Raw genomic sequence first — 27,774 nt, 5'->3', positions numbered from 1 at the left:
GCTTGTTGGTGCCATTTGCTTTGGACAAGTTGTCCCCACTGCCACTACATTCCTGTAAGCTTTCTTTCACCCTTGTCTTTCCCAGAGTGTCTGATAGACCTCAGCTTAAATGGAAGTTGTCAGGGAAGGTCACATAGCCTCAGAGAGACTGAGGGGCTGGCTGGCCAGTGGTTTGGAAGAAGAAAAGGTGCTAGGCCAGTGTGGCACTTTGTCATGGTGGATTGGGTTGAACAGGGAGCAGGGGATCCAGCTGCTTTGGTGTGTGACTCCACACAGGAGCAGCATCAGCTTCTCTGCAGGAAAACCACACTGTGTCTGCTGACTGAACAAGTTCTGGGCTCCTGTCCTTCAGCCCAACAGCTTCCAAGGGAGTCCCTAACGTTGCTTCTAGAAGATGCAGGTACTGAACCCTGCTGAGACAAGCAGTTGCTTGCTTTCTTTGAGCTTGTCCTTCAGTGCTGTCGTGCAGTCACCATGGATCCTGGCATCTTCAGTGGGGGTCACAGATGGTCAGTACCTGTTTCTCCCATTAGACCCTGACTTCCTGCCCTTGTGATGTTGTCTTCTTCAGCTCAGGTCATAGATGTCCTTGCTGGGTCACAGATGCTCCCATTGGCTGCAGCGGCCTTTCATTTTGCCTCCTGACTTCCTGTTCATGCCTTCTGTCTGTTCCGTTTGCTTCTCACCCTCTTGCTTTCCACATTGGTTTCCTGTCTGCCTAGATACATCCCCTTCCCTTTAGCCATCGCGGCCTTTCCCAGCTTTATCGTGGTGGGCAGCTGCCACCCCCTGACCCGCTGCACTTCTGAAGACTGAGAGAAGTCAGGAATCTGCTGTGTATGTGTGCGCATGCTTGTGCGTGCACACTAGTGTGTATGAGTGTGGGTGGAGGCCAGAAGTCAACATCGGGTGTCCTTATTAGTTGCTCTCCACCTTATCCTTTGAAGCAGGGTCTCTCAGTGAACCCAGAGCTTGTCGATTTGCCTGCCTGCCTGGCCAGGGGGTCCAGGGTCATCCTGTCTCCTGCTGTCTACTGCAGAGATCTTAGGCATGTGTTGTCGCATGTTGTATGTGCTGATAGTCCATACCACCAACTGAGCCATCTCCCCACCCTTTAATATTATTTCCTCTTCTTCCTCTCTCCCCCTCCCTCCTCCTCCCTTCTCCTCCTCCTCCTCCCCGTCCTCTTCATCTTTTAAACAACAGGCGTGTGCTAGGTCCATAGGCATGTAAGACTGTACTTGTTTCTCCCACTCTTGACCTGGTCAAGGGACAGCGAGGAGAAAGCAGCCTTTGCCTCCAGTTCTCTGACTAGTAGGAAACCTGAAGTCGGCAGATCCCTGGATTCACCGTAGAGAAAGTGTTGAGTGTGTTGGCTGTGGAAAGGACAGACTCAGAGCAAAGGGGCTCTGAGGACAGGAGCCTCCCAAGTCTCTGATGTAGAAGAGTAAGGCAACCCTGTCTGTTGCTCCTGCAGTTTGGATTGGAGGCACAGGGTAGCTAGAGGCCTGTTTTGGTCCCCCCCATCTTTCCTCGCCCCTTATCACCATTTTGTTTTACTTTAATGTTTGAGAGTCTGTGGCTGAGGGAGAATGGAGTGGCATAGAGAGGAGACATGTCAAAACCCTAGAGTGGAGGATTAGAGTGAAGAACCCAACAGCTAGTGTGGTGCTGCACACATATTCCCAACACTTGAGAGGTTGAGGCAGGAGGATTGTGAGTTCAGAGTCATCCTAGACTAAAAAGCAAGCTACATGGTCTTGAAAGAAAAGAAAAAGAAAGGAAGGAAGGAAGAAAGAAAGAAAGAAAACCCTGAACCTTCTTTTTATCCCCAAGGTACAAGCAGGAAGGGGGAAAGTGCAGGTTTAGGAGAGAGTTCCTAAGAGAGAGAAGCCTGCATGGAGTCATGGGGGTGTTATCTCAGGAGTCTAAAAGATCGCGCTGTGTCGGGAAAGTTCTGGGTGCTTGAACCTTGTCCCTCTGGTGAGACTGAAAGCCAGTTTTGGATGTCTCCCATGTGGGCAGTAACTTCAGCAGTGGCACCTCCCTAGCTATGCTGAGCCTTGCAGAAGTCTCAGAAACTCTTAATCAAAAGAAGGTCCCACAAGAATGTCACTGCACCCAGAGCTCTGTGGTTTGATGGAACCAGAGAAGGGAAGGGTTGTGAGGGAACTGTGTGCAAGGAAGGAAGCCGCTGCAGCAAGGACAGCACATACCTTTCCCTGGATTGCTGTAGGAAGGTGGGCTCTGGGGCCCCTGGAGCTTACAGGTGACCATTGTCCGGTGCAGTCCACAGAAGCTGAGAGGCTGGCACCAGATCCCAGTCTAAACTGTGGGAACTTGCAAAGGTTTGCTTTACAGCTATAGCAGTTGACCTGGTTAAAACCTAAGGGCCTGCTCTGTTGTGAGATCAAGGCTCTGAGGTCTCTGTTGGCATCAAAGAAGTTTTAGTTGTAAATTTCTATATATCCAGGGGCAAGAGGGTAGAGGCCAAAGCCCAAAGAGGAAAGCCATTGTGAAGCAGTTGCTCTCTGCCTTTGCTTCCTCTGGTGCATGCTCCCCAGTTATTGAACTTGGGAGGGAAACAAGGACAGTGAACAGACTCCCGAGATGCTCTTCCAGCGAATGCACCACATGCAACTAGCATGAGTGCTGCTATGCACTGGCCGTCCTAGACTCTAGGACCCAGGCGTGGACAGAACCAAATGCTGCCCACGAGACATTTCCCTCTTAGATAAGGTGACACTCGAGGAAGGCCTGGAAGAGCTGGGTTTGGGAAGTGGTTAGACCATGGGGTGGATGGGATTGGTGCTCTAAGGAAGCAAGGAGCTCATGTGACACTTGAAGGGTACACTGTGAGCCTGACAAAGCCACCCAGATTCTGAATGGCCCTGGCCTGCAGGACACTTAGGTTTAAAGCCACCTCGGCTGTGCTGTGTGCCCTTAGCAACCACAGACTCAGTGGCTCTGGTGTTTACAGACTGAAGGCTGTCGGACAGAAAGCTCTGAGTACAAAGGGAAGACCCCAGCCACAGTGAGGAAGTCAGAAGACAGTCACTTCGTGAAGGTCTGGAGACAGGGCTAGCAGGATGTGACAGGCTCATGGATGGCACACCAGTGATGGCTTTGTGTAGACCCAATGCAAGAATGGAGCTGCTGTTCCAGAAAGGGAAGGCAGGCCCTGACTTTGTGATCTGCGTAGGATTTAAGTACAGAAGTCAAGGGAAAAAGGCCAACTAACGCTTGAGTCCTTCATTTTCTTTGTCCTTGTGATGACTTTGTTTGCATTTTGGTTGGGTTGGTTTTCTCTCAGTTGTCTTTGAGAGTAGTACAATCCCAGCATAAAAATGTTTAGAGACATTTGCCAATTGATGTGACCAGAGGTACATGGTCCTTTAGGTCTAGAAGAGCTTTGGTATGAAGCGTTTGTAGACACACCTCTTCTCATGTTCTGTGTTGATTTCTTAGCTATACTCACTACAAATTCATAGACTGGAAAAAAAAAATCTTTTCCCATTTCCTGGAGGCTGAGTCCAGAACTAAGGTGTTGAAGGGCCGCAGAAAGATGCTTGCTTAGCTCTTCCAGCTTTCTTATAGGCCGACCATGCAAGTCTTAGAGCACACATGGCATTCTCCCTCTGTGACCTTTACATCCCCTTCTTTCAAGGACATTAACTGGATTTAGAATCCATAATGGGATCAAATCTGGAGACTTCTGTTCCTGATTAAGAGTGTGTTCAGGGGTAGCAGGGATCAGGTGGTTTCCCTTACAGCATGTCTGGATTGGATATCATTTGGGCTTAGTTATACTTGATGCCGAGACAGGAACTATTGAAATACTTAGGAAAGCTCCATTATTAAACTACTTATTTTTAAAGAATTGTCCACTAAGTTTATTTAAACTGAAGATTTAAAGTTTTGGGTTTGATGGCACATACCTGTAACCCCAGCACTTGGAAGACTTGAGGCAAGAGGATTACTACAAGTTCAGAGCCAGCCTAGGCTACACATAGAGTACCAGGAAAGCTCAGGTTACATGGGAAAATCCTGTCTCTAAAAATAAAAGCCAACCAGACAATGAGACTTAAAAGCTTACTTATGCTATCTTTTTAAAAAATACTTTCACATATTGTGTTTTGTTTGCATGTATGTATGTATACTATATGTGTTCCTGGTGCCCAAGGTATTGGGTCCCCAGGAACTAGAGTGAGTTATGATATGGGTGCTAGGAACTAAATCTCGATCCTCTGCTAGGAACTGAACCTCGATCCTCTGCAAAGAGCAGGCAGTGCTCATAACTGCTGAGCTAGGTCTCTAGCCACCATTCTGCCGGGTTGTTTGTTTGTTTTGTTTTTAAATTCAAGGACTTTGGGTTATACTAATATAAAATTTCTGAAAGACTGAAGGAAGAAATGCTGTGAAATATTGTACTGATGCTGGGATTATAACCTGCATTTGTTTGGAAACCTGGGCAGGATGAAGTGGCCCTTGCTGTTATTCTAAGTTTATGGTTTTGTCATCTATGACAGCAGTTTTGTCAGAGCAAAAGCAACAGACCCAGGTCCCTGGGCACTAGCTATGGCTGGGAGAGCTCTGCTCCTCTGCTAGCTCTTCTCATGAGGCTGGGTCCAAGTTGCCCAGGTGGCATGTGGAACTATGACTGCTATCCTATATGGGCACATTCTTTAGTGATGAGCCAGCAGTTATCAGTATTTGCCTCTTAAACTCACAAGTAAGGGTTGTTTATCAAAGGAAGTTCAGTCCCCACTCTATCACTGTGATAGGCCGTATCAGGGTTAGCAGTGTACTTAAGCAAAATTCCATAGCAACAGTACACATTTGGTGCTGCTGAATTGTCACAGTCCTGATGGCTTTTATGGCACTCCTGGTGTTGTAAGGAAGTAGGTGCAAGTTGGCAGAAGGTAGATGAGTCAGGGTCTGGGCTTTTCCTGCCCAAGAGGAAGTTTAATTGGAAAGTCAGGTTAGAGAAGGCTCGCACAAGAGCTGGTACAGATTTGTGTCTTGCTTCTGCAGAGCGAGCCTTGGAACACATGGTTTGAGAGCTGTCTGGCCACAGTAGGAGAAGTTTAAGGCAGAGCTTTGGTACAAATGACCACCTTGTAGATAGGCTCTTTCCCTGTCTGTTCCCTTCATGTCCCAAGCAAGCAGGTCCGGAAGATCTGTCAAGCAGGTTGTGATGCTTCTAGAAGCACAGTGATGTGTGGCCCACCAGCCCTCCATGTACACTTTCCCTGGGTCATGTAGGCACTTTTGTGAAATGTGGAGGACACTGGTGGCACCTCCTTGGCTCTAGCAGCCCCAGTGCAGCTCCTTCAGTCATTGACCCTGGGAGTGGTTCCTGGTATTCTTTGAAGACGTGTACTATTCCTCTAATGGGCACTTCCTGTCTGCTAGATGGGAACACAGCCACAACGTTGTTCCTTGGGCAGGAGCCTGTGGTAAAGCCATCATGCTTTTGGGATGAGCACAGGACAAAAAATGTATATACATCATTTCCTTTGACTAATCTTTGTGGTCCCAGTCCTGATGTGGCTTCAGAAAGTAGTTATGTTTCTTTGTCGAAGTTTAGAGTTTAATTTAGGACAGAAGGTGAGCTTCCACAAGCCTGCTTTACCCATGTGTCATTGTTCTGGATTGTGGCAGCAGCAGATTCATTAGGAAAGCAGTTTGCACTCTGACTCATCTGCCTGAGTGAGATGTGCAGAGACTGCTCTGGGCCCACTGGATAGCGTGGTGCATGCTGTCTGCTCTGTCCACCAGAGGCTGTGGATGCCTGGCTCAGACCATGGAAAACCCAGAGAGACCGTCCACTGTGGGGCAGCAGCTTTGTTCTGGCCTTCGTCTGGTTGTCCTTACTTTGGGGGAAAGGTTGCTATGGGCTGCCCGAGGGGAATGCTGTGGACAGACAGGTGAGCTCACCTGCCTTTTGTTTGGGAGCGTGTCTAATATCACTTCAGGGAGGACACCAGAACCTGTGGCTGTAATGGCTGCACCTGCTCACTTTGGTCCTAACCCTTTTTTTCTCACATTACAGCAGAAAAAGTCCTACCTGGAACGGAGTGTTAAGGAAGCTGAAGACAACATCCGAGAAATGCTGATGGCTCGAAGGGCACAGTAGGAGCTGCTGGGAAAGTTCTTCCTTTCTGATCCCTCTCATCCTGTGTCAAGACAGGGGTTGTGCAGGGCACTGCCCTCCCTCTGCCCTGTGGCCCCATCTCTCTGTCACCCTGAGGCCCTTCAGGTCCCAACTGAATGTCTGCCAACCACTGCCCAGGACACTCTTCTTTCCTGGGGCAAGCCAGGAGCTCTCAACAGAGGGAAGAAATGGAGGGCAGAGGGAGAAAGCTGCCCAAGCCTGTCACTAGGCATGTGGGTTAGACCAGGTTAGACCAATAAAAAACTATGTCTCACTCTATGACATCTGCTTTTCTCCAACTGAGGAGAGAGAGGCAAGTGTCTACCTCAGCTCGCGTCCCTTTTTTCTCCTCCTTCTGTCCCTTGACAGGTGACACATGGGCCTCCCTGTAGAGCATAGAAGAAGGAAGACAAGTTGATAGGTGAGGTGAACAGAGCCACAGTTGGCGTCAGGGTTCCTTCCCTGTTTTCTCCTCAGAATTCCAAAACAAAGTTCAATAGCAAGCAGCATCTCTGGCTCTGTCTGGCCATGGTGCCACCTCTGAGCTCCCCTTCGTTTTCTCAGAACAGCCCGTTCACCGCGCAGCTTTCAGGAATTTACTGCAGGTCAGCTGAACACAACTGTTCTTGAAAACTAGATGTAAACTAAGTATTTCGAAAAAACTACTAGTGAATACTCAGAACACCTCCCTTCCTGTTCCCTGCAGCCAGAGTGTTATTTGGTGGTGGGCTTTAACTGGGAATGCTGATCCAGTGTGTGAAGATGGAAAATTGTTTCTCTTGAGGCGCTGTCTCGTCTAGCCTAGGTCGGACTTTCAGTTTGAGTGATGGAAGCACACTGCCCTCCACTGCTGCTTAGATGGACAGCAGGCAAGGCTGCCCTGGCGCTCTGTGGCCAAGGAGACTCTGACTTGTTTTTTGACAACTTAGCGACACCCTGTGGCTGAATGTGAGAACAACAGGCTGGTTAACTAGTTTAGGAGTGGGTGGGAGCAGGAAGAGCCTCTGATTTGTTTACCCTGTGATTATGGACTCCTGGTGAGCAGGAGCAGTTCAGAGTCACCCAGAGGTCCCTTTCCCAGGGCCTAGGCATAAGCGAGTCTGAGCTGTGTTGGTAAATATGACACTGGGCCTTGGGCAGCACTTTTAAGACATTAGCCAGAATAGAAGAAAAGTTCCCCTTTGTGAATTGGGTGGTAGGTATCACAAGCTGACCTGCTTGTATCTTACGAGCCGTGGTGGTTGGAGTATAACAGAATCTGGGAGATACAGAAGCACAGCCCCAAGGAGGTTTAGTTTACCCGGAATGATTCAGACACACAGATTTTGGACAGATTTATTGAAACATATAGGGTGTGAGCAGAGATCTAGTGGTGTGTCACATATTGCCATTACCTTGAGTGTATAATTTAAACATTATAAATATATATTTCATAACTAAGCCTTTGGCCAAAAAAAAAGGGAAATTATTTAGCACATTTGTTAAAGATCAGTAAGAAATGAGTTTTGAACATTAAAAAGATCAAGTCACTGAACTAAATAGCAGAAACCCTCACTAGTCTAAAACTCCATAGGACTGAGAGTAGAGGTGTCTGCGCAGAGCTAGTCAATACAGCAATCAGAAGAGGTGGGCCCAGGCACACCTATCGGAGTGGCACAGAGCGGCCAAGCAGAAGAGCTAGGCTCATCAGGTGATCAGGTGAGCATGTCCCACAGGCAGCAGCAACACAGAGCAGTCCAGCAGGCTGTGAGGCAGGTGGATGGGCCCAGGTCATCTCTTCTTTGGTCTTCTACCACATACACTGGAAAGAGAAAGGAGGGGGAAAGTGAGACGGAAAGTGAGGCGTACACCTCAGGCCTGCAGTCACCTCAGAACCAGAGAAGAGTGGCAGCAGCGGCGTATGCAGCCTGCTTCTCCGTGCTTGCCAAGGGTGCACAGAGGAGGCTGGCCTTTCTTCTCCCATTGCTCTAGAGGACAACCTTCTTCCTCCTGGGAATGAATACTAGGGACACTATAGAATGACCTAACCAAGGAGTAAAGCTGGTGACCTGTAAACAGCTGAGAAGCCAGGAAGCACTGTCCCCTACACCACAGAGGTGTGTGTGTGTGTGTGTGTGTGTGTGTGTGTGTGTGTGTGTGTGTGTGTGTGTGTGTGTGTGTTGAGGGGGCACTCCTGCAGATTCAGATAAGCCAAGCAGAATTCAAATCTGTATTTTAAAGGAATGATCAGGAATAAAAGCAACAAAACAACAAAAACCCCACCAAGCAGTGGTGGCACATGCCATTAATCCCAGTACTCAGGAGGCAGGGGGATATCTGTTCCAGGACAGCCAAAGACACACAGACCAAACAACAACTCCTTCCCCAAAAAACCAACAACTTGGGGTTGCACATTACACTGTAGAACACTGCAGCAGGGGGTGCGGACTGCCTGGAGACCTTCAGAGTGGAGCTGCAAGTCCGAGCCTACACTGGACTGCACCTCAGTTTCTCTTCCCCCAGGGGCTGGTTCTATGGTGGGTAGGAGTTGGCACCCTCATCAAATCCACACCTTCAAACTCGCACAGCACAGGAACTTGCGGATTTTACAAATTGAACCAGTTATACAGTGGGCCTTCAACTCTAGTCTTGTGTTTTCTATTTTACACCTTGGCAGTTCTGGGGCTGGAGTAGGAGCCCAGCTTGTTAGGAATCTGGCACGGGTTCAATTCTAGACCACTCAGTCTCCAGCTTTTACCCATGGGGAGGGTAATGCCAAGACTCAGTGAAAAGCCCACCACGCAGTGTCATCCAACCCTCTGCCTTCTTGAGGAACAGGCACAGGGTACACGTAGTTCTGCCTCCCGGTGAGACCACCTCCCAAGCCCGGGCACAGGCCTTCCCACTGTGGGCACCTTGATCATGCTCAGCTGCATCAACACAAATACCAAGTCCTGCTTCCTTCACTGCCTTCCTCTCCACTTCAGCCACGGTCACTGCTGCCAGGCCTCTTTCACAAATTCCTGGAAGCTTGGGGACCTAGGGACTTCCAGCTCATCCAGATGACAGTCTTCCAAAGTTCTTCTGACCATCCTCCCTGTCATGCTAGAAGGATGGGGATGGGGAGAGGTGGGGTCTGAGTCTCCTACCTGCTCTTACTTTCAAGTTAACCAAAGCAATAGTAACTGACCCAGGAGCAAGTCTGAAGGCCTTCCAGAGCGTCACAGCATGTGCTAAGAGCCTAGAGATGGTAAACCGGAGAACAGCCTTGCATTTCCAGAAGGTGTCTTTACTGACTAGCAGAGCCTAGCCTCTGCCTTGGAATCTCCATCAACCCAGGATTCTCATGGCTCTGTATTGTGTTGCCACTGTTCCTGTCAGCTCTATGAGGGAATCAGTTGCCTTGAGAATTCTCAAACCTTCCCACTATCAAATCAGTCAGGTATTCTGTGCTCGGTGGGCCTGTCCTGAGGCTGAGTTCACAGTGCCAGGTGGTCACACAGCAGGTGCTGCAGCAGGGAGGGCTCTGCACCCGGGTCAGCTGGACTGGTCCGGTAACTGCCTTTCATAGGCAAAGCAGTGTGTGTGTACGCCTGAATACCTTACATAAGCTATGCTGGCACTTTGATACTATCCCCACACCTCTGCCCTCTCAGTTTTTCTACTTTTTTTTTTTTTTTAAGAAGGAAAAAGGGGTTGGGAATCAAAAGCAATGGGGTAGATATGGGAACAGGCTGGTTCAGGCCTGGAAAATGGTTCTGGCACTGTAGAGCTTGTTCAGTTTGAGATCCTCCTTGAAGGTCGAGTGCCCCCCTGTGGCCAGACTTGAAACAAAGGCTCCATTCTAGTCCTGTGGTACACAGGACTTTTAAAACTGGGTTCCATTCATTTAAATCAAAAGACTAACCTCATTCATTCACTAGGGTCACAGATTATTCTGTTTAACCACTGGTAGGGGTCTCTCTTGGTTCCAGGCAAAAGGTCTATTCCCAGTGATTAGGCTAGGGTGACATCAGATCAGGGCTCCTTTATTGCTCTGCCTCTTTTGTTGAAGCCATCCCTCCACCATGGACCAGCTGTCAGTCTTCTCAGTCTGGGGTAGAGTCTTAGAAGATCAAGGACCTAGAACTTTTCACCTGGGTGTAAATACAAGAGGTGGTGGTGGGGTAGGAGAGTGCAGGGTGGGATCTGGAAGCCTAGTGTAGGTCAAGGTGGCCCCAGTGTAGGTCAGGGTGGCCCTCAAGGCCTTGGGTGCAGAGCGAGTTTGGGAGGACTCAGATGGTCACAGGCAGGGCAGTTACTCACCTCTTGTCTTTATGCTACCAGAGAGGTAGACGGGCCATGCCAGGAGGCACACAGTGTCCTGTACCAAGTGCCTGTGCAACAATCCCTGGAGCCTTTCTCCAGGCCACCAGACATATCACACCAGAAGGCCCTTGGTTCCAGGACAGTCTACAACCTCACAGGCTTCATTTACAAGGGCAGGGATGAGTCACCAGAATGTGAGCAAAGGCTTCAGGTGATGTTAGCCTGACATCTGAAACCTTCACTTGCTCTACTCTGACCTTCTAAATGATTAATCAAAGGCTCTGGTATGCTGGTAGAGTGGACAAGTCCTTGTGTATGCATGCTTGTGAGTACATCTCAACAGTCTGGCCTCAGGAGAGGCAGGCAGCAGTCTGACCCACAGCTTTTCTGCAAGGAGCAAGAACCTTCAGCAAGAAGACTGCACCTTGAAGCAGAAGTTCCAGCCCAGAGACAGGTCCCCCAGCCCTTTAGGGTTTGTCTGTCAGGAGCATACAGCCACATTGACCCATGAGGAGTGCCACCAGTGGAGTCTTGGTTGCCACCACCCCACATAAGGCATCCAGACAGATGGCAGCTAACTGGCCTTCCTGAGATTACAGAAGATGTCAGAATGCTTTCCAACCATCTAGACCAAGAGGCAGATAAAAGGAGAAATCTTAAGTGCTATCATAAAAAGAACCTCAAAATAGGATGGCCTTACAGGGAAGGGAGGACATACAGGCAAAGGCACTTTTGTCTCACCCCTTGGAGGAGGATACCTATGCCAGAGACATTTACTGCCTGCACAGAGATGTCCCATTGCTTAAGGCACCTGTTTAGCCCACAGCACCAAGTATGTGTGAAGTGTATGCATGGCGACAAGGACTGCGGTGGGATGGGCTCAGCTTGCAGGTTGTCAGTAATGTCTCCCCTAGACTCCACAGGCTGAGGGTGTGAGAGGTTAGGAGACCCTTCCACATGCCCCTTCCTCTCCCACTAGACTGTCACAGGCCTATCAGGACTTCCTACAGCCTCAGCCAGGTTCCATGGCCACAGCTACCTTTGCCTGCTGAGTCTGGCTGTTCTCAGCCCCTGTGCCTTTCATACCTTTATGTCTCAAGCTGCCCTCAGAAGCTTCACTTCTGACCTCATGATCTCTTCTGTGGAACTGAGTCATGAGAAACCAGGTCTTCTAAACTCTTACTCTCTCCCTACTTCAGTGCCCCAAGATTCCCTGAAGCAGATCAGACAGAGCTGGACAGGCAGTTTCCTGCTGATTGGGACACCTCTGACTGCCACCCACTTGCTTCCATGTTCACGGACTGGTGTGGGGAAGATCAGAGTATGGGTATGGGTCCTATCCCTAGTCTCAAGTGCAGCTGAGGGGCTAAAGAAACCTAGGGAACCCCTGGGTCATCCAGGTGAGCCCCGAAGTAATCCTGCCAGGGCTTAGTACTCCACTCCCAAATCTGTGAGCAGGACGCCCCAGAGCATCACTGGATAAACAGAACAAAAGGGAGTGGCAGCACAACGAACCCCTAGAAGCTCAGCACTCAAAGGCTACACGGGGGTGCTGTCCCCAGACCTAAACCACAACTGGTGCATCTGTACAAGTAGTACTGGCCTAATACGTAGGTCTGTACTGCGCCTCTAGACAAGCACAGGGACAAGACTGGTTAGAGGCTAAGGCAGCTTGAGCCTCTGAGCTAGGTTCAGGTGATGTGCAGAAAAACCGAGATCGCCTTGGCCATATTAAAGATTCTGAGTGTCAAAAAGTCTGTTGAGACTATGTAGTTAAAGGCAGATCCTTACCTGTGCACATCAGGATGGCTCACCTCAAAGACAAGCAGTCTGGCTACAGTACAGGTGCCAAGAGATATGGCTGTTGTGAAAGGGAGAAACTGATCTGCTTCCTGTGCCTCTGTTTTCCCTTCGGTGCTGACAAAGGTCAGCATGTTGGTCAAGGTCTAGCTCCTGCCCTGCTTGAGAATGTTCTAGAGTCAGAGCCCATCCCTGATAAGGACCTGCTCCAGTAGTCAACTGTGAAAGAGTACATTTCCTACGTGCCTGCTGAGTGCGCCCCTCAAGAGAGCTTGTTTAGCCTTTCCTCAGCTGCTCCTCGACTCCTTGTTGCTTGGCGCTGAGAATGATGGTTATGCACCTGTGTTCCCGTTCCAGTCTAGATTGCCACTGGCCCACCACCACCAATACACAGTCTGACCTTACACACCAGAAAGTAACACAAAGTGTATTATGAACAAAATGAGGAGGTAACGTGTTTGGTGGGACCTGGTAGGACACGCAGGAACTAATAGGAACATCCTATAGGAGAAGTCATGCAAGTACAGGTGTTCTTATTCTGGGTCTGTGAGAAGGGGCTCCCACCAACCTGTATTAATGTGTATTTCTAATCAGTGCAGTTTCATGTTATTAGAGGGTGAGAAAGCAGGCTGGGCACAAGGTGAAGGGGGTGTGGGTGTGTTGCGGGAGGGGACACAGATGACAAAAGATGATCTGTGTGGCAGGCCAGGCTGATGAGACCCTGCAGGGACGGGGGAGGGTGAAATAGTCAGACGTTTAGTTGCTGGATGAAAGGAAGAACCTCACATAGACACAGGGCAAGGCAACATTTTCCTGGGTGTGGTGTCTACAACTATTACACAGATAAAAGTTCTGAAGAAAACAAGGAGATGGCTCAGGTGGTAAACTGTCACACAATTGTGGTGGGGCCCTGAGTTCCATGCCCAGCATCCCTGCCAAGTGTGGTGTATGTGCCTGAAATCCTACACGGGGAAGGAGAGACAGGGCAATCCCTACAGCTCACTGGCCAGCCGGTCTAACTAAACAATGGGTGAGCTCTAGGTTCACGAGGAACTTTGTCTCCAAAAGAAAAGAAAGAAAGAAAGCAAAGAGGAGAGGGGAGGAGGAGGAAGCAGCAGCCACCAATATTGGCTTCTGGTCTCCACATGTAATGATGTGAACACACGTCTTTAAAGGTCATTCTGGAGTAAAGGGTAAAGAGCCTCTAAAGCACTGTCCCCCAAGAGTCCCCCTAACTGTGAGCCTGTGGAGGCCTGCTGTTATCTGTCCCTCATCTAGCGCGACTGTGTGCACATGGAGGTCAGAGGACAATTTGCAGGAGTTGGTTATTTTCTTCCACTGTACGGATTCCAGGAATCGAACTCAAGCCATCACGCTTGGCAGCAAGCCCCTTTACCTGCTGAGCCTTCTCACTGGCCCCTCTATCTTGTTTTTTGGAAGGTAAGTTTTCATTGAACGTAAAGATCAATAACTGGCTGTCAGGCCTCCAGGACTCTCCAGTATCTGTCCTACTCCTTGCTGGTGTTCCAGGCGTTCGCCGATGTCTGTCCTTTACATGGGTGCTGGAGAGCTAAACTTCATGCCTGCATGCGAGCACTACACTCTCCTCAGCCTCACTTCACCTCGTTTCTTAAAATCATGGTCTCTCACTGCACCTGAAGCTTAACAATTTGGTCCCCAGTGCTGGGACTGGATTACAGACAAGTGTATCCCACCACACCCAGCTTTTTGGGTGTTGGGAATGAACTACAGTCCTTACATTGCACTGAGCTGACTGAGCCTATTATTTGTAAAGGCCAATCCAATGTGAGTAGTCTGAATGAGCCAAGCCAGCCCCAGGGATGCAAGATGCTAGGGGTTCACTATTTATTCTCCAGTAAAGATGATATTACAGGGAAAGCAGGTATTTAAATAGAGAAGTTAATGGAGGACCCTTTGCTAGGAGTTTGGGGTGATTGCCAGGACTGAGTTGAGGTCCTGAACCTACTCTTCTATAGGAGGGGCCCGCAGATCAATTATGGGGCCTCTCTGAAAAGCCTCTGCTGCTCTATTACAACTAAGAAGATGAAGTCATGGAAACTGTTGCAGTATTAAGACAGGTCAAAAGTGAAGGCTCTCAATATGAAGCCATATAAAGTTTCCTCCCCGAGTTTCCCAGGCAGCATTCGGATCTTAAAACATTGCACTGTTTGTCCCGACAGAGCTATTGGCGAGTGGAGGGCCCTCCAGTGTAGCACAGGGCTGGTTGGTTTGCATGCAGATCTTGGCTTTGCAAATGGCAGCAAACATCATTGATATGGCCTCACCCTACGCCACACCCAGTGCACAAACTGCCTGGGGCTCTATCCAGATATGCTTATAAAATGAAAGGCCTACAGTTTGACAAGTAAAACAAAGAATTCATTTTGCTTTTGTGTTTCTGAATTTCCCATGCTGCAGAAAGAAGGAAACAAGCCACAAAGAAAATCCCAAACGGCCATTTCCTGCTGCGGACCTTGGGGAGCACTCTGATATGCCCCGAGGGAAGAGAGCCTAAGCAAATAATGCTGCACATTTAGTGAGACCGAAGACCAGATTCCTCTGATCCTGAGGTCAGCCAGAAGACTTGATGGGAGGGGCACTGGGGCACAGCAGTCACTCAGTACCTTCTGGGTTACAGCTGGCACTCAGAGCAGATCAGAGGAAATGGGAGTGGGAACTGGGAAGATGTGCTGTGAGGATCAGAGGTGAAGGAGTCAATTATGGACGGCTCCAAAGTGTACTTGGGAAGACAGTTTCTCTGGTACTCCAAACCCAGCATGAGGAACATCACAGCAGACAACAGAGGTCACTGTCTCACATCACATACATATCCTAACGCAGGAATTTTGCTTTTTGGAACAGGGTTTCTCTACGTAGCCCTAACTGGGCTACGACTCACTATGTAAACCAAACTGGCCTTAAACTCACAGAAGTCTGAGACTGCCTCTGTGATGTAGGCTTATCCTCTTATGCAGCAGGTCTGTGTCCTGACAAGTGTGAGGACCTGGAGGCAGGGAAGTCTTCAGGAACCTCACGTGCTGCCTCAACTCAGCAGACACCTCATCGTGCTGGGGGCTTAAGCTCTGTCACAGCAGTGAAGAGCAAGAACACAGAGAGCAATCAAGGACCCTACTTCAATACCTGTCAGGCTGGAGCCCCAGCCAGGGCTACACAGTAAGACCCTGTCTCAAATAAGTGGGAAAATAAGACCAGGCCCCACAATGATCGCGACTGAATGCAACGCCAATAAAAATCCTAAGACACAGCATAGATAGATTATGGAAAGACAAAAGGACGTGATAATTAAAACAAGATTCCCTATAAAGTAGAGTGGTCAGGTCAGCAGTTAACAGTACTTGTGATTAGTTTCTATGTCTCCTTAGGTCTAGGGATAGAACAGAAATAACAAAAGGGCTGGCACAAACATGGCTGGCTTGCTCACAAATGTGCAGAGCAAGCCCTGAAACAAGGGGAGTTTTCCATAAAGAATGAAAAAGTTGAAAAAACTGGAATGTAGAAAATAATACAATCCTGAGTATATTTTATTTCATTTTTTTTTTTTTGAGAATACCCTTGGCTGTCCTGGAACTCAGAGGGCATGCACATCACACCTGGCCCCACCCCAGAACTGAAACACTTTATTTTAAAAATTAATCTAAAAATGGATCATGATTCTAAATAGAATAGGAACGTTTTTAGGAAGAAATTTAAAAATCCTCAGTACTTGAGGTTAATTTAGCAATATCTATAAAAGAAAAATTGGCAACCTGGACTTTATCAAAATTAAAAGCGTTTACTCTGTAATATGGTGTTAACAGGATAAAATGGTAGACAGGTGCCTGTAATGCCAGCATTTGGGGGTAGAGACAGGGATGTCAGGAGTCCATGGTTCTCCTTGGTTCCATAACCAGTCCAAGGATAGTTGGGGCTACATGAAACTCTAACACATATAAACAAGGGGGGAAAACCCTCAAAACAAACAAACAAAAATCCCTGAGAGGCTGGGTCGGGAGACGGTGCAGTAGCTAAGAGCCCGTGCTCTTGCAGAGGACTCGGTTTGGTTCACAGCCACCCAAAACTCTAGGTCCAGGAGGCCTGAAGCTCTCTTCTGACTGCCGAGGGTACCGGGCATGCACACAGTTGCATATACAGACATGCAGGAAAAACAGTTAAATAAATCTTGGGTTTTTTTTTTTTAAATTGTTGGGCATGGTGGTGCACACACACCCCCTCCCTTTTTTGGTGCATACTTTTAAACCCAGCATTAAATCCCACAAGCAGATCTCTGTGACTTTGTAGCCAGCTTATTCTACAGAGCAAGTCACAATACAGTCACTCAGGCTACAGACCCTATCTCAAAGGAAAGAGAAAGGGAAAAGACCTCAAAACAAGCAGACTGGTCTACAGCAGATCTCTGGTCACAGTAATACGGTCGAGGGGGCTTGACTGGGCTCTGTTTCCAGTTCAAGAATGAAAGGAGCCGGCAGAGTGGATAATTACCATTTCATTTATATATGGGAATTTGGCTGATGGCAAATCTCATTTCAAATTAATGGGGAAGAGATGGCTGTGATATTTATAAACATGCTTTACCCATAGCTCATAACTTCTTCCCAAGGTAGCACAGAAACTGGGATTTCTCTTCCTCAAAGCAGATCAGGAAAGCTCTTTTCCCTTCCTCTGTTTGGAGCTGGCCATCATGAAATCCTGTGACTTGCCTTGTCAGAGTAATCCTTAGCAAGGAAAGAATTCTGCATGGAGAACAACTGGAAGGGACAGGGCTCACTGGGTTTCCCCACTCAGTCTGTGGGCATTAGACTCCTTTCCTCCAGTCCCTGCCACAACTCCATGGCTGCCTTTGCTACAGTAAAGCCACTCTGCTACAATGCAGTCTCCAGGGAAACCCAAAAAGATGTGGGGTTCAGAAAACTCAATTACATAGAGGTTCCCAAACAGTAGTGAACCCAGAATAAGGCACATAGGCCCTTCCTTCATTCTCTACACCTCTTCTTCAGACCCCTCCACCTGTAATGTCTTTAGAATACACCAGTTAGCATGATCCCTGAGCTCTGAGTCACTCAAGGAAAGGCTGTGGGAACGACTTACACAGCCAGGATCAGAAGGACCAGTAAAGCTTCCTGAGGCTTGTGCCTGACATCTGATATGGGACCGGCCCTAATAACGCAGTGTAGTCATCGTCCGCCATCTCCATTGCTGTGCCCCCCCCACCCCCCGGCTTGTGGATCTAATGCCATCTCCTCTGAGGCATCTTCAGAATGAGCTGAGTTGGGATGATATGCTGGTGTCTGCCAGTGCTGCTCAGACTGCCTGGTGCCTAGAAACCTTCCCACTTCTGGTGTCAGAAGAGATGTGTTGTGACAGCATACACAGAAGAAACTGAATCAGGCTCTATTTCTTTTCTACTCAATGACCTAATCAAAACTGGGGCTAGAACTACCAAAACAGAAAAGGTGAGACTTCTATCCACCATGATCATAAGTTTAGGCTGGGGATGGCGCTACATGCTTGTATCCCAGCAGCACTTGAGAGGCAGAATCAGGAAGACAGTAAAGCTAAGGCCAGCTTGATCACACAGTGAGAAACAAGAGAAACACTAAGGGGACTGGAGAGATGCTTCGTGATTAAGAATTAAGATTCCAGCACCCAGGTACAAGTCCAGCCTCCTAGTCATGCCTGTACCCAGCACTGCTCAGGGCACAGAAATAATGGCCCTGGGACCTGCCGGTGACCAACTTAGTTAACAAACATACCAGCTCAGGTTCAGGGAGAGTCCTTACCTCAAAGAAATAAGTGAAGAATTACAGAGACGACATGCACACAGTTAAATAAAACAACTAAAGGTATGCTACAAAAATTAAGAGAGCCTGATAGAAATTTGCAAGTTTATAAACCAGACAAGCATTCATGAATCAGAAAGAAATTTCTCAGTCAGGCACAGCGGCACACACCTTTAATCCCAGCACTTGGGAGGCAAAGGCAGGTAGATTCTTGTGAGTTTGAGGCCAGCCTGGTCTACAGAATTAGTTTCCAGGACAGCCAGAGCTACATAACGAGACCCTTTCCCTGCAAAAGCAAACCAAACCAGGGTTCTCTAAAAATCAGTAGGAAAAGACAATAGGGAAAAATGGTCTTAAGAATATATACCAAGAGGCCAAAGCACATGCTACCAATCCTGAGGACCTGAGTTCAACTCCTGGATCCACATGGTGAATGGAGAGAACTAACTCCTGAATGTTGTCTCTGACCTCCACATGTGTGTCATGGTAGACTCATGCGCTCCCATAAAACTTAAATATGCAAATGTATAAACTATATATGTATATATGTATGCATGCATACACATTTGATAATGTACAAATGTGTATTTGTTCAAGGTCAACGGTAATCTGGAAGGAAAAAGAGGAATACTATTTCACATTCCTTTACATGTGCTAAACTTTGAAAGACTACAGATTAGGGTTTTTTTTTTTTCCAAAGAAAGAAAACCAAAACAGTCAAAGTGTTACTTGTGTAACACTAGTTGTTTATTCCAGCAGCGGGAACAGCAGCGGCTGTGAGAGAACTGGGTCTTGGTTACTCAGTCCAAGCTGTCCAGGAGGCAGCAGCAGCAGAGCGCGGCCCAGCATGCAGCCAGGACTGCCTGACACCCAGCATCCGTGTTCGTCTTCCTTTCCCGTTCCAAAATGTACACTGGGAAAGGGGCAGGCGGGGGAAGAGAGAGAGCAGGGAAGGGGCAGGCGGGGGAAGAGAGAGAGCAGTTAAGAAGGGGCTTGAAGCAGTGGCCGTCTGGTAGCACTTACCACACTGTAAGACTCACACGCACACAACTGTCAGCTCTGCAGGGGCAGCCCAGGGGCCACTCCAGTGCCTGGCACACATCAAAAATTGTCAGACCACTGTTCCCAGTCACTCACTTCCCTAAGTTATAAAACCCCATCCAGCACCTCATTTGATATTGTCAATTTACAACAAAAATTGAGTGAGTGAGCCCACTCACAGCCCTTGTCCTAAGCCTGGTGCGGGTGGCACTGGAGAAGCTTTATCCACTCATTTAATTCCTCACAATCATGTTTGACTACCAGCCATCATGGTGACATTGTCGTACACCTTTATAGTGTGTGTGCGTGGGTGATGAGCTACAACTACTTCGGATAAGGAGAAAGAATCAGTATGAATTTACTTTAGAGTCCAATCACCTAATGCAGTGCAGAGCATATACCAGAGAACAGACAGAGAATACTAGCTACTAAAGAGAGCTCAGTAGGTCTTTATGGGGCCAACAGACTAAGCACGGGAGGAATACAGTAATGATCTTATTTATATGAAAAGAGTTGTCCATATTTCTGAGATAATATGAGAAACTTAAATGTCAGAGTGTGGGGGAAGAATAGAGGTTTTTACTTCACGTTTTCCACTTTTCTTAAATCTATTTGGTATAAGCCACACTCAATGGGGTTTCTCTTCCTAAAATGGAAGGAGAGAGGGAAGCAGAGAGAGACCCAGCTCCAGCAGGAAGATACCGGTCTCATTTGGCTGCCTTGAACCCCTCATGTCCTCTCAGCAAGCTCAGCTGTGCTGCTCACTGACCGGCACTAATTGCCTCAGTGGCCCTGACCTGGCTTGCTTCCTAAGCCACTAGCATAAACTATAAGTCCCACTCAGCCTGGCTCCACCCAGGCTGTGCTCCCCTCGAAGCCACAGCTGGCAGTCTCTGATCCCTGCTCCCATCTACTCATTAAGCCTTGATTCTAGTCAGACTCCTCAGAGGTTGCTGCCTCTGGGCCCTGAGTGAATGCCAGGACTCAGGCCAAGCAGCAGAAGCCAGATCAAATTACTGACGCTCCCTCTAAGAGGCTCAGGGCCTAGAGGGTGAGCAGCACTGTGCTTGTGCCATTCCTAGAGCTGGGCCCTGTGAGTACAAACACAACCTCCCCTGTTGGTCTGTTGCTACACTTACAAATGCTAAACTCTGAGCCCCAAGATCTGGTTGCGGTCTAGAGGAGTGCATTCTCAGGGATACCAGATTTTATTGTGTAAACCTTGCTCCCCAATTTAAAGCTGACTGGTTAGTAAAAGGCTAGAGCCTGTGATTGGGCAATAGAGAGAGAAAGGTGGGACTTGAGGATCGAGTGAGGGGGCTCAGGAGAAACCAGGGGGAGGAGGAGCAAAAGAGAAAGACGGAGGGAGGGGGAAGAGGAAAGGAGGGAGGGAGGAAGAGGGAGAGGAGGAAGAGGAGGAGGGAGAAGAGGAAGAGAGGGAGGGGGAGAGGAGGAAGAGAAGGAATCCGTATGAGGCTGGATGGTTCATGAGCATGTGACCAGGAGAACTGCATCCTGAGGACAGGCTGATGGACAGAGGCAGCCCGGGAGAGACTAACAGCAATTAACAAGGGGCATGTGGTTTGGCTACAGGTGAGGATAGCTTAGAACCTGCCCATTCCAGGATTAGAGTTGGTAAATAAAATACCAGGCTTCTGTGTCTGTTATATGGGCTAATTAGAATAATTTCTTTACACTCCCCTATATGCCATGCCCCAAACATGCCAAGGTTTCTGTTGACCCCTGCTCTCTCCCCAAAGCAACATAACATTATTAACACACAGCCCCAGCCTCACCCTCTTTTCTCTGGGTTCTTCTACGGAGCTGAAAGCTCAGCTGGTCTGGGTCTTGGAGGAAGAGGGCACAGGAAGCAGTGAACATCTGGGAGGATTCTAGGTCCTGGATTCCCTTTATCGGCTCACCACACTATAGCCCTATCTATGTTCTTTTCACATCCTAAGCAGAGTCCCTACATCTCAACTCCAGTTACAGCTTCTCTCCACTGCTGCTGGCCTGGTTCTTCAGGGGTACACGATCAGGAAGAGCCTGCTCGCTCCATCCACCAACACTAAGGACATGCATATCTTCTGCAAACATTTCCTTTTGCCATTTCTTCTAGGTGGCCCTCCAACATCTGGAACACAAGGATACAGGACTGCAGCCTCCAAGTCAGCACAGCTGCCCTCATCTCCCAGACACGGCTTTCATAATAGCCATCATGGGGCCCACACACAGGAGGTGTTGCACATTACAGGGAGCCAGCATACTGAGGTCCAATTTTATGGAGGAGAAACTGCTTCAGATAGAATCTGGTTTTGTCCAAAGTCAGCTGTCAGCATTTCCTCCCCAGTCTCGCAGCTAATCTGCAGCACCTCTCACCGTCCCACACTTAACCCACCAACCAATCACTCATTTGCTCAAGAACACCTACTTTTCCCTTTACTGTCTGAACTATTCAGACTCCATGGATCCTATGGGTGTGTGGGGCCTCAGACACCTCAACCAAGTGCCCTTCCTTGAACATGTAAGACTTTCATTTGACCTCTGTCCCCAAGGCAGGTTGCCTAGCAGTTTGACAAGAGTATATAGCACTTAGAGAGTTTGCAGCAATCACAGAAAGCATCGCCAATGCCCCTCTTCCTAAGAGTAAAGGAACCTAACTCCGGACACACGTGCCCTGTAAAAGCAAGTACTAGGCTGTGAACACTCCAAACAGAAGTATGAATTTCATGTGTAAAATTCTGTTTCCAGCACTAAGGAATATATTTTGTAGTGTGGAAGTCTGCAGAACTCTGGTCACTGAAAGCTGGGTGACAGGAACTGCTTTGAGGCAGCCAGTGTTTATATCAGAGATTAAAGGCAAAGTCTGCTGGGCCAGGACCCAGCATGTCGTACAGCCATGCCTGGCAATGTGTGTGTTACCACCCTTGAGTGGCTCACACTAGACCTCTGAATGTATAGGGCATAAAAGTGTCTTAAACAGTATATCCCATGTCTCTCCCTGCAGTATGCAAAAAGGCAGCGCTCTAACTACGTTCTCAAGCTGCCTCTGTCCTTGTCTTTCTCCTCACCTCAGGAACTGAGGTACAGCTGGAAGCAATAAGCAAGGTAGGGGAAGGGGCAGCAGGTTCTGCCAGGACTCTGCTGATGAAGTTCACATAAAACAGAAGGGATCCTTTCTACCTGACAACTGCACACAGACGCACGTGAGAATCTGTTATTGAGGTCTCATCCCACGGTCCTTGGCTCCTAACTCCTGCCCAGAGGCAGCCACAGAAACCAGGACTCTTCCCTAAATCAGGTTCACAGAAGTACTAACCCTTCCCCACCTCTCTGTGTTGGAACTGGCTATTAAGAATGAACTCCCTTAAGAGCTGGGCACCGTGGTGCATGTGTGTTCAATGCCAGCCTGGTCTACAAAGTGGGTTCCAGGACAGTCAAAGCTATGTAGTGAGGCCCTGTCTCAGTAATCAAATAAACATACAAACAAAATAAATAAAAAAGGTGAATTCTCTGGCTTACCTTAAAGTAGGTCAGAAGTTTGTCCTTATTCCCTAAGGATCCTGCCCAACAGCGCCAGAAAGAGGAGTGCTACATTGACAGGCCATGCTGGTTTCCCTGCTCTAGCTGACCCTTTAGTGCAGTGAGTCTCAACTTGTGGGTTGTAACTCCTTGGGAGTCGAATGACCCTTTCACAGGGGTCAACTAAGACCATGGAAAAACACAAGCTATTTACAATTCATAACTAGCAAAATTATAGTTATGAAGTAGCAATGAAAATAATTTTATGGTTGGCAGTCACCACAAAATGAGGAACTTATTAAAAGGTCACTGCATTAGTCCAATCATGGATGCCTCCATAAAACATTCCAAAGGGCAGAGCTTGGGGCTTCTAGACAGCCCTAAACTGATGGCAGTTCCTGGATGTCAGACCTGGAGAGGGCAAAAATACAACTTTCTGCACCCTCATGGTCTATATCACTTTGTCTTTTGTACTGGCTTTTATAATAAACCAGCAAACCTAAGTGTTCCCTGAGTCATTCAAGCAAACCAATGAACAGGAGGAGGGGGTTGTGGGGACTGAGACTGGATGGAGGAGCACATGTAGAGACTGAGCCTTCAACATACAGGAGCTGATGCCATTCTGGGTGGACAACTTGAGAATGGCTCAGATGATGCCCAGGTTGGCATCTGGTGCTACAGAATCAGATGCTTGCTTCTTTGATGGGGAGACTTCCCAAGCTGCTGTTAGAGGTCATAGACATCTTCTGTATTGATGGGTAATAAGGGGATAAGGGGAGATGCAAAGGGGGTACCTTGGTTTTCCGGGGCATCCTAAAGGAATATTGTGTTGTTTCTGTCAACCTGATACAAGCTGAAGTCATCTGGGAAGAGGGGGCCTCAGGTGAGGAACTGCCTGGACGGTAGCAAGTCTGTGGGACATTTTCTTGACTGATGGCTGATGCGGGAGGTCCCAGACCACTGTGGGTGGTGCTATTCCTGGTCAAGTCGGCTGAGCAAGACATAGAAATGAGGTACAGGAGTCCTTTAGGGGTTCTACTAGAGTTCCTGCCTTAGCTCCCTCAGTGATCGACGGTGATCCGAACATGTAAGACAACTGAGCCCTTCCCTCCTGGGCTGCACTTGGGCATGGCCTTCATCACACCAGTACAAAGAGAACACATGACAACACATGTCCTCAAGCCAGGCCACAAACTTCAAGACGTCATGTCTCCATTGAGTTGGGGGTACTACATTCAGGATTTTAGAGTAGTGATTTTAATAAAACATATCAAATTGAATTTAAATATACAATCATCTACTTCCTAGCCAAGCAACCTTGGGTAGTTAATAATCTCTCTTAGCCTCAGTTCCCTCTGTAATAAAAGAGGGGTAATATTGGTGATCTGCAGCCCAGAGAGTTGTTGGGAAAATTAAAAGACAATACATCATCAGAGCAGTGCTGGCACACTGTGAATCACTCTGTAAACTTCACTGAACTCTTACTGTTATTCACATGACTGTGAGTTTTCAGGCAGGGCCCCTCCTGATAAAATGAGGAATGGTCTTGCTGTTTAGCCCAGGCTACCCTCAAACTCTCAATCCTTTTGCCTAAGACTCCCAAATGTTCAGATGACAGTCATGTGCTACCAGCCAGACAAAAGTAGGCTTCTTACAGGCTGATCTAGATTAAAAAGACTAAGAGGGGCTCCCTTGGACTCTAGGGAGAAGCTTCTGAAATAAGCAAGGGGTCAGGAGGCAAAGCCACATGCTGTTCTAGAAGCAAGAGGTCCCGCTGTAAGTAGCAAGGGCTGTTCCTGTGGGTGGAAAGAGCCGCCACCATGAGGGAAGAGAGAATGAAAGCAGAGCTGGTGGACCTATGGGAGAAGGGAAGAACCTTGAAATCGGGCTCTTGCCTATGTATCTTCCCTTGCTCCGCGCTGCACACATCTCCACACAGTTCCTGTTACTTTTTTCCTTTGGCTTCAACATAATTGGAATCTAGGTCACACCTTTAGGAAGTCCAATGCTTAGAAGCCCAGCAAGGTCCAGGCAGAGTGCCTCCAAGAGCAGTGGAGGGGATCTAAATACTGAGCCTGAAACACAGGAAGCACTGGTAGGAGGCGTCAGGACTAGAGCCCAGGGACACAGACGCAGGTGCAGTCAGACAGGCCCATGCCCAACAGAAAAATGCCTCACCCACTGAAGGCCTGGACCTCCTGTGCACCGCAGCAGGAACTCTGCTCCTCCCAGGGGTTTTCTCTGCACCTGCCTAGACCACCTGCTGTGTCTCAGCCTCCCAGGAACCAGATGGGCAGGAACACCTGTGCGCAAGCACGCCCATCCACCTCCAGGAACTGGCCTGGCGGCATATCTGTTGAATAACCCTTTTTCCTTTCCTCGTCAAAGGCATGGCCTGTGGGACTCGGAGAAGTCAGCTCCTAAACCACCTGCCTGGCTCATTAGCTGGCTCCTCCCATGGTGACGTCAGAAACTCCGTTCAAGATTGGATCACCTTGTGAAAATATCATCCTTGCCCTCTGCCCCCATAAAACCTCTGTTCCTGAGAGTTATCTGCTTGTACGCTATAGCATTCAAAACAAACTCAAACAGCAGAGCACAAAACCCAGGCCACAGTCCTGACAGGTCCCTTATTTAACTCAAACCTGCCTGATGCCCCTTCCCTCCCTAGGTCAGCCCTGCTCCTAACTTGGACTGTCCTTGCACCTTGATATTGGTGCTTTGTAGTAAATGCCCAAAGCCGAAAATGTCCTGTCAACAAAATACCACTTGATTATGCTTCCTGTCTCTGCAGCCATGTACCAGAGCAGTGAAAAAGTTACCACAGAAAAGTCTGCAGCATTCTCCTCTGCTTTGCCCCACCCAAGTTTTGACCACTCCTTGGAGGAGCTTCTGCATGGTCTCCAGCCCATCAATACTCGTTCAGGCAAGCACTCTCACTGGCAAGCATGCAAATCCAGCCCTGTCGGCTGAGCTCTAAGGCAGAGAGACTCAAGTCAACATTCAGATGAGAAAGGACTGACTCTAGGCCAGTGCAAGCTGCACAGCACATGGTAAGACAGGGTGAGCAGGAGTAACGAAGGCTATAGCTAGTGATGCTTTCCTTTTTCTGAGTTCCTAATTTACACACTGCATCCATAAGGCCTGAGATTCAGGGCAGGGTGCCAGAAACATGGCCAGCAGGATCTCTGCACCATTCACATGGGCTGCATGGCCCACAGTCTAGGTTCTTACCGTGTCTGTGGCTACGGAGAAGAAATCTGAGTGACTCATCTGTGGGTCTAGAGAATTTCTAATTAACAAAGAAAACACTGATGACCATTAAGACCTCAGCTTCACACAACCAGCCATCTTACTTCCAGCAGTAATGGCAGGTAAATACAGGGGGATCCAGGCCTGGGAAGCCTTTCCATACACAACAGCTGCAGCTGTACAAGGCCCACTCCAAAGCAGGTGTGTCAGGAGCCCGTGCAACCAGTTGGGTGGCAATTCCCAATAGCAAGGAACTTCACAAGTGCACCATTTTCCCAGGGAACATCTACATGTAATTCCACTTATATTTTACAAGAACCAGATGAAACGAAAGCAGATTATCAGTCAACAAACGGACGCTGTGTGCCGGAACAAAGCTGCTGCTGCTGCAAGTCCTCGGGCTTCTGCAGCTCACAGCTCAAGTCTCAAAATGGAGCCATTTCTAGGGACAACCTCCCCCCACCAAAGCAGGGTTCTATTTAGCACAAGGCGACCCCTGCAGTTACAAGGAACTCACCAACTCGAGAGCTCCTGCTGGAAAATGATATGTAAGGATGCGACTGTAGCCTGTTATGAAAGCTGATCAAATATCAAAACGCAGTGCCAGGCTGAGATGACCACTCAGGGTACACTGCCGTCTAAACTTAGAAGCTGAGGAAAGCTGACTTTTGGTCTGAAAGTCAAGCCCTCAGTGGAGAAAGGGAATTCGTCAGCAACTAATCTTTAAAGACATCTTGCTTTAATATCCTCACCCAAAAAACTGAATGCAAGGACCTGAACAAATATTCTATAATAAAGATCATTATTCACACTATTTGAAGTTATTTACAACGGCTGAAAGGTGAATACAGCTCAATGTCTACCAATGAATGAATAAAATAAATGTGGAGTTTATCATCAATGGGAATTACCCAGCCTCAAAAAGAAAAAGTGGGTAAGTGCTAAAGAAATGAAATCAGCCAGTCACAGAAAGTCACTATGATTCCACTTATCTGAAATAGAGACTGGTCAAATCCACAGGCAGAAAGGGGAGTGGAGTTGTGGGGCATGACAAAGGGATGGAGCATGGGGTCTGTTAATCAAGAGATGCCACATTTCAGTCTGGGAAGAACAGACAATGACTGAACAACAGTGTAAATGCACCTAACGCCAAAGAGCTATATGTTCTCAGATACGGTCAAAAGAGCGGATTTTATGTTATAAACTATACACATCCTTTCAGGGATCCTGAGTGATATCAAAACCCACATTCTTCAGGCTCCTACTGATTCGAGAGCCTTCCAGAGCTCTTCACCATTCAGGACACCAGAGCCTAGTTCACAGCAGCAAAATTCTTTAAGCTGGTGGCACAGGGACGTTCTGTTCCAACGGCAGCTTCAATTCCCCTTAGCCTGGACTCCAGTCAGCCACAGGCATGTCATGGTTACCAAAATCCAAGGCTGCTCAGCCTTGGGGTCTGCCTGCTCTCCTGGCCCATAGACTCTTCCAGACTGCTCCCTCTGAGCACGCCTGGGGGTGCCCAGGGCTCCAGGAGAAACTAGCTGTGGTTGCTCCTCAGTCTACCACCTCAATGCTCACTTCTCTTTTCCTGACACAGCCAACCCTGGAGGATTTTAGAATTTAGAATTTAGAGACTGTCTAACTCAGGGTGCTGGTGCATGCTAGAATAGGGAGAACCAACAGGTCAGACAACTGAAACTCTGTATCAGGACAGGGTCCTCCTGTGATGAGCTGTGGGGGGATGAACACCAGTCCTGTGTCACTGTGGGCTGGCCCTGCCTTCTGACTAACACAGCCCTCATGTTCTGGTGAAGGACTGGAGATGTATAGCTAGCTCAGTAGGAGAGTTTTCCCAGCCTCTAATGTAGATGGCCCAGAAAGTAAAACTGTTACAAT

The 27,774-nt window shown here is 48.3% G+C and overlaps 2 protein-coding genes and 1 long non-coding RNA gene across 4 annotated transcripts in view; 2 read left to right on the top strand and 1 right to left on the bottom strand.

The window, feature by feature from the left end:
• Positions 1-6,843, top strand: part of Pfdn1 (prefoldin subunit 1) — a 52,916-nt gene extending 46,073 nt beyond the window's left edge. Inside the window, exon 4 of one of the 2 annotated variants that reach the window (NM_001108427.1) lies at positions 6,056-6,843. In NM_001108427.1, the coding sequence (NP_001101897.1) occupies positions 6,056-6,139 (84 nt within the window). In that variant the 3' untranslated portion in view covers positions 6,140-6,843. The remainder of the gene's footprint in view (positions 1-6,055) is intronic. The other variant, XM_087593080.1, reaches the window with a different exon arrangement.
• A 635-nt stretch (positions 6,844-7,478) lies between these two features.
• Positions 7,479-27,774, bottom strand: part of Cystm1 (cysteine-rich transmembrane module containing 1) — a 61,992-nt gene continuing 41,696 nt past the window's right edge. The window contains exon 3 of the mRNA NM_001402495.1: positions 7,479-7,958. Within this exon, the coding sequence (NP_001389424.1) occupies positions 7,852-7,958 (107 nt within the window). The 3' untranslated portion in view covers positions 7,479-7,851. The remainder of the gene's footprint in view (positions 7,959-27,774) is intronic.
• On the top strand, positions 12,277-23,036 carry LOC147999730 (uncharacterized). The gene is made up of 3 exons (XR_015642887.1): positions 12,277-13,684; positions 14,684-14,835; positions 21,224-23,036. It is a non-coding gene; the product is annotated as an uncharacterized LOC147999730 (long non-coding RNA).

Source organism: Rattus norvegicus, chromosome 18 (assembly GCF_021556685.1).
Source record: "Rattus norvegicus strain SHRSP/BbbUtx chromosome 18, alternate assembly SHRSP_T2T, whole genome shotgun sequence".
Taxonomy (NCBI): Eukaryota; Metazoa; Chordata; class Mammalia; order Rodentia; family Muridae; genus Rattus; species Rattus norvegicus.
Note: the sequence above shows the minus strand (reverse complement) of the source record. Positions and strands in the feature narration are given on the sequence as shown.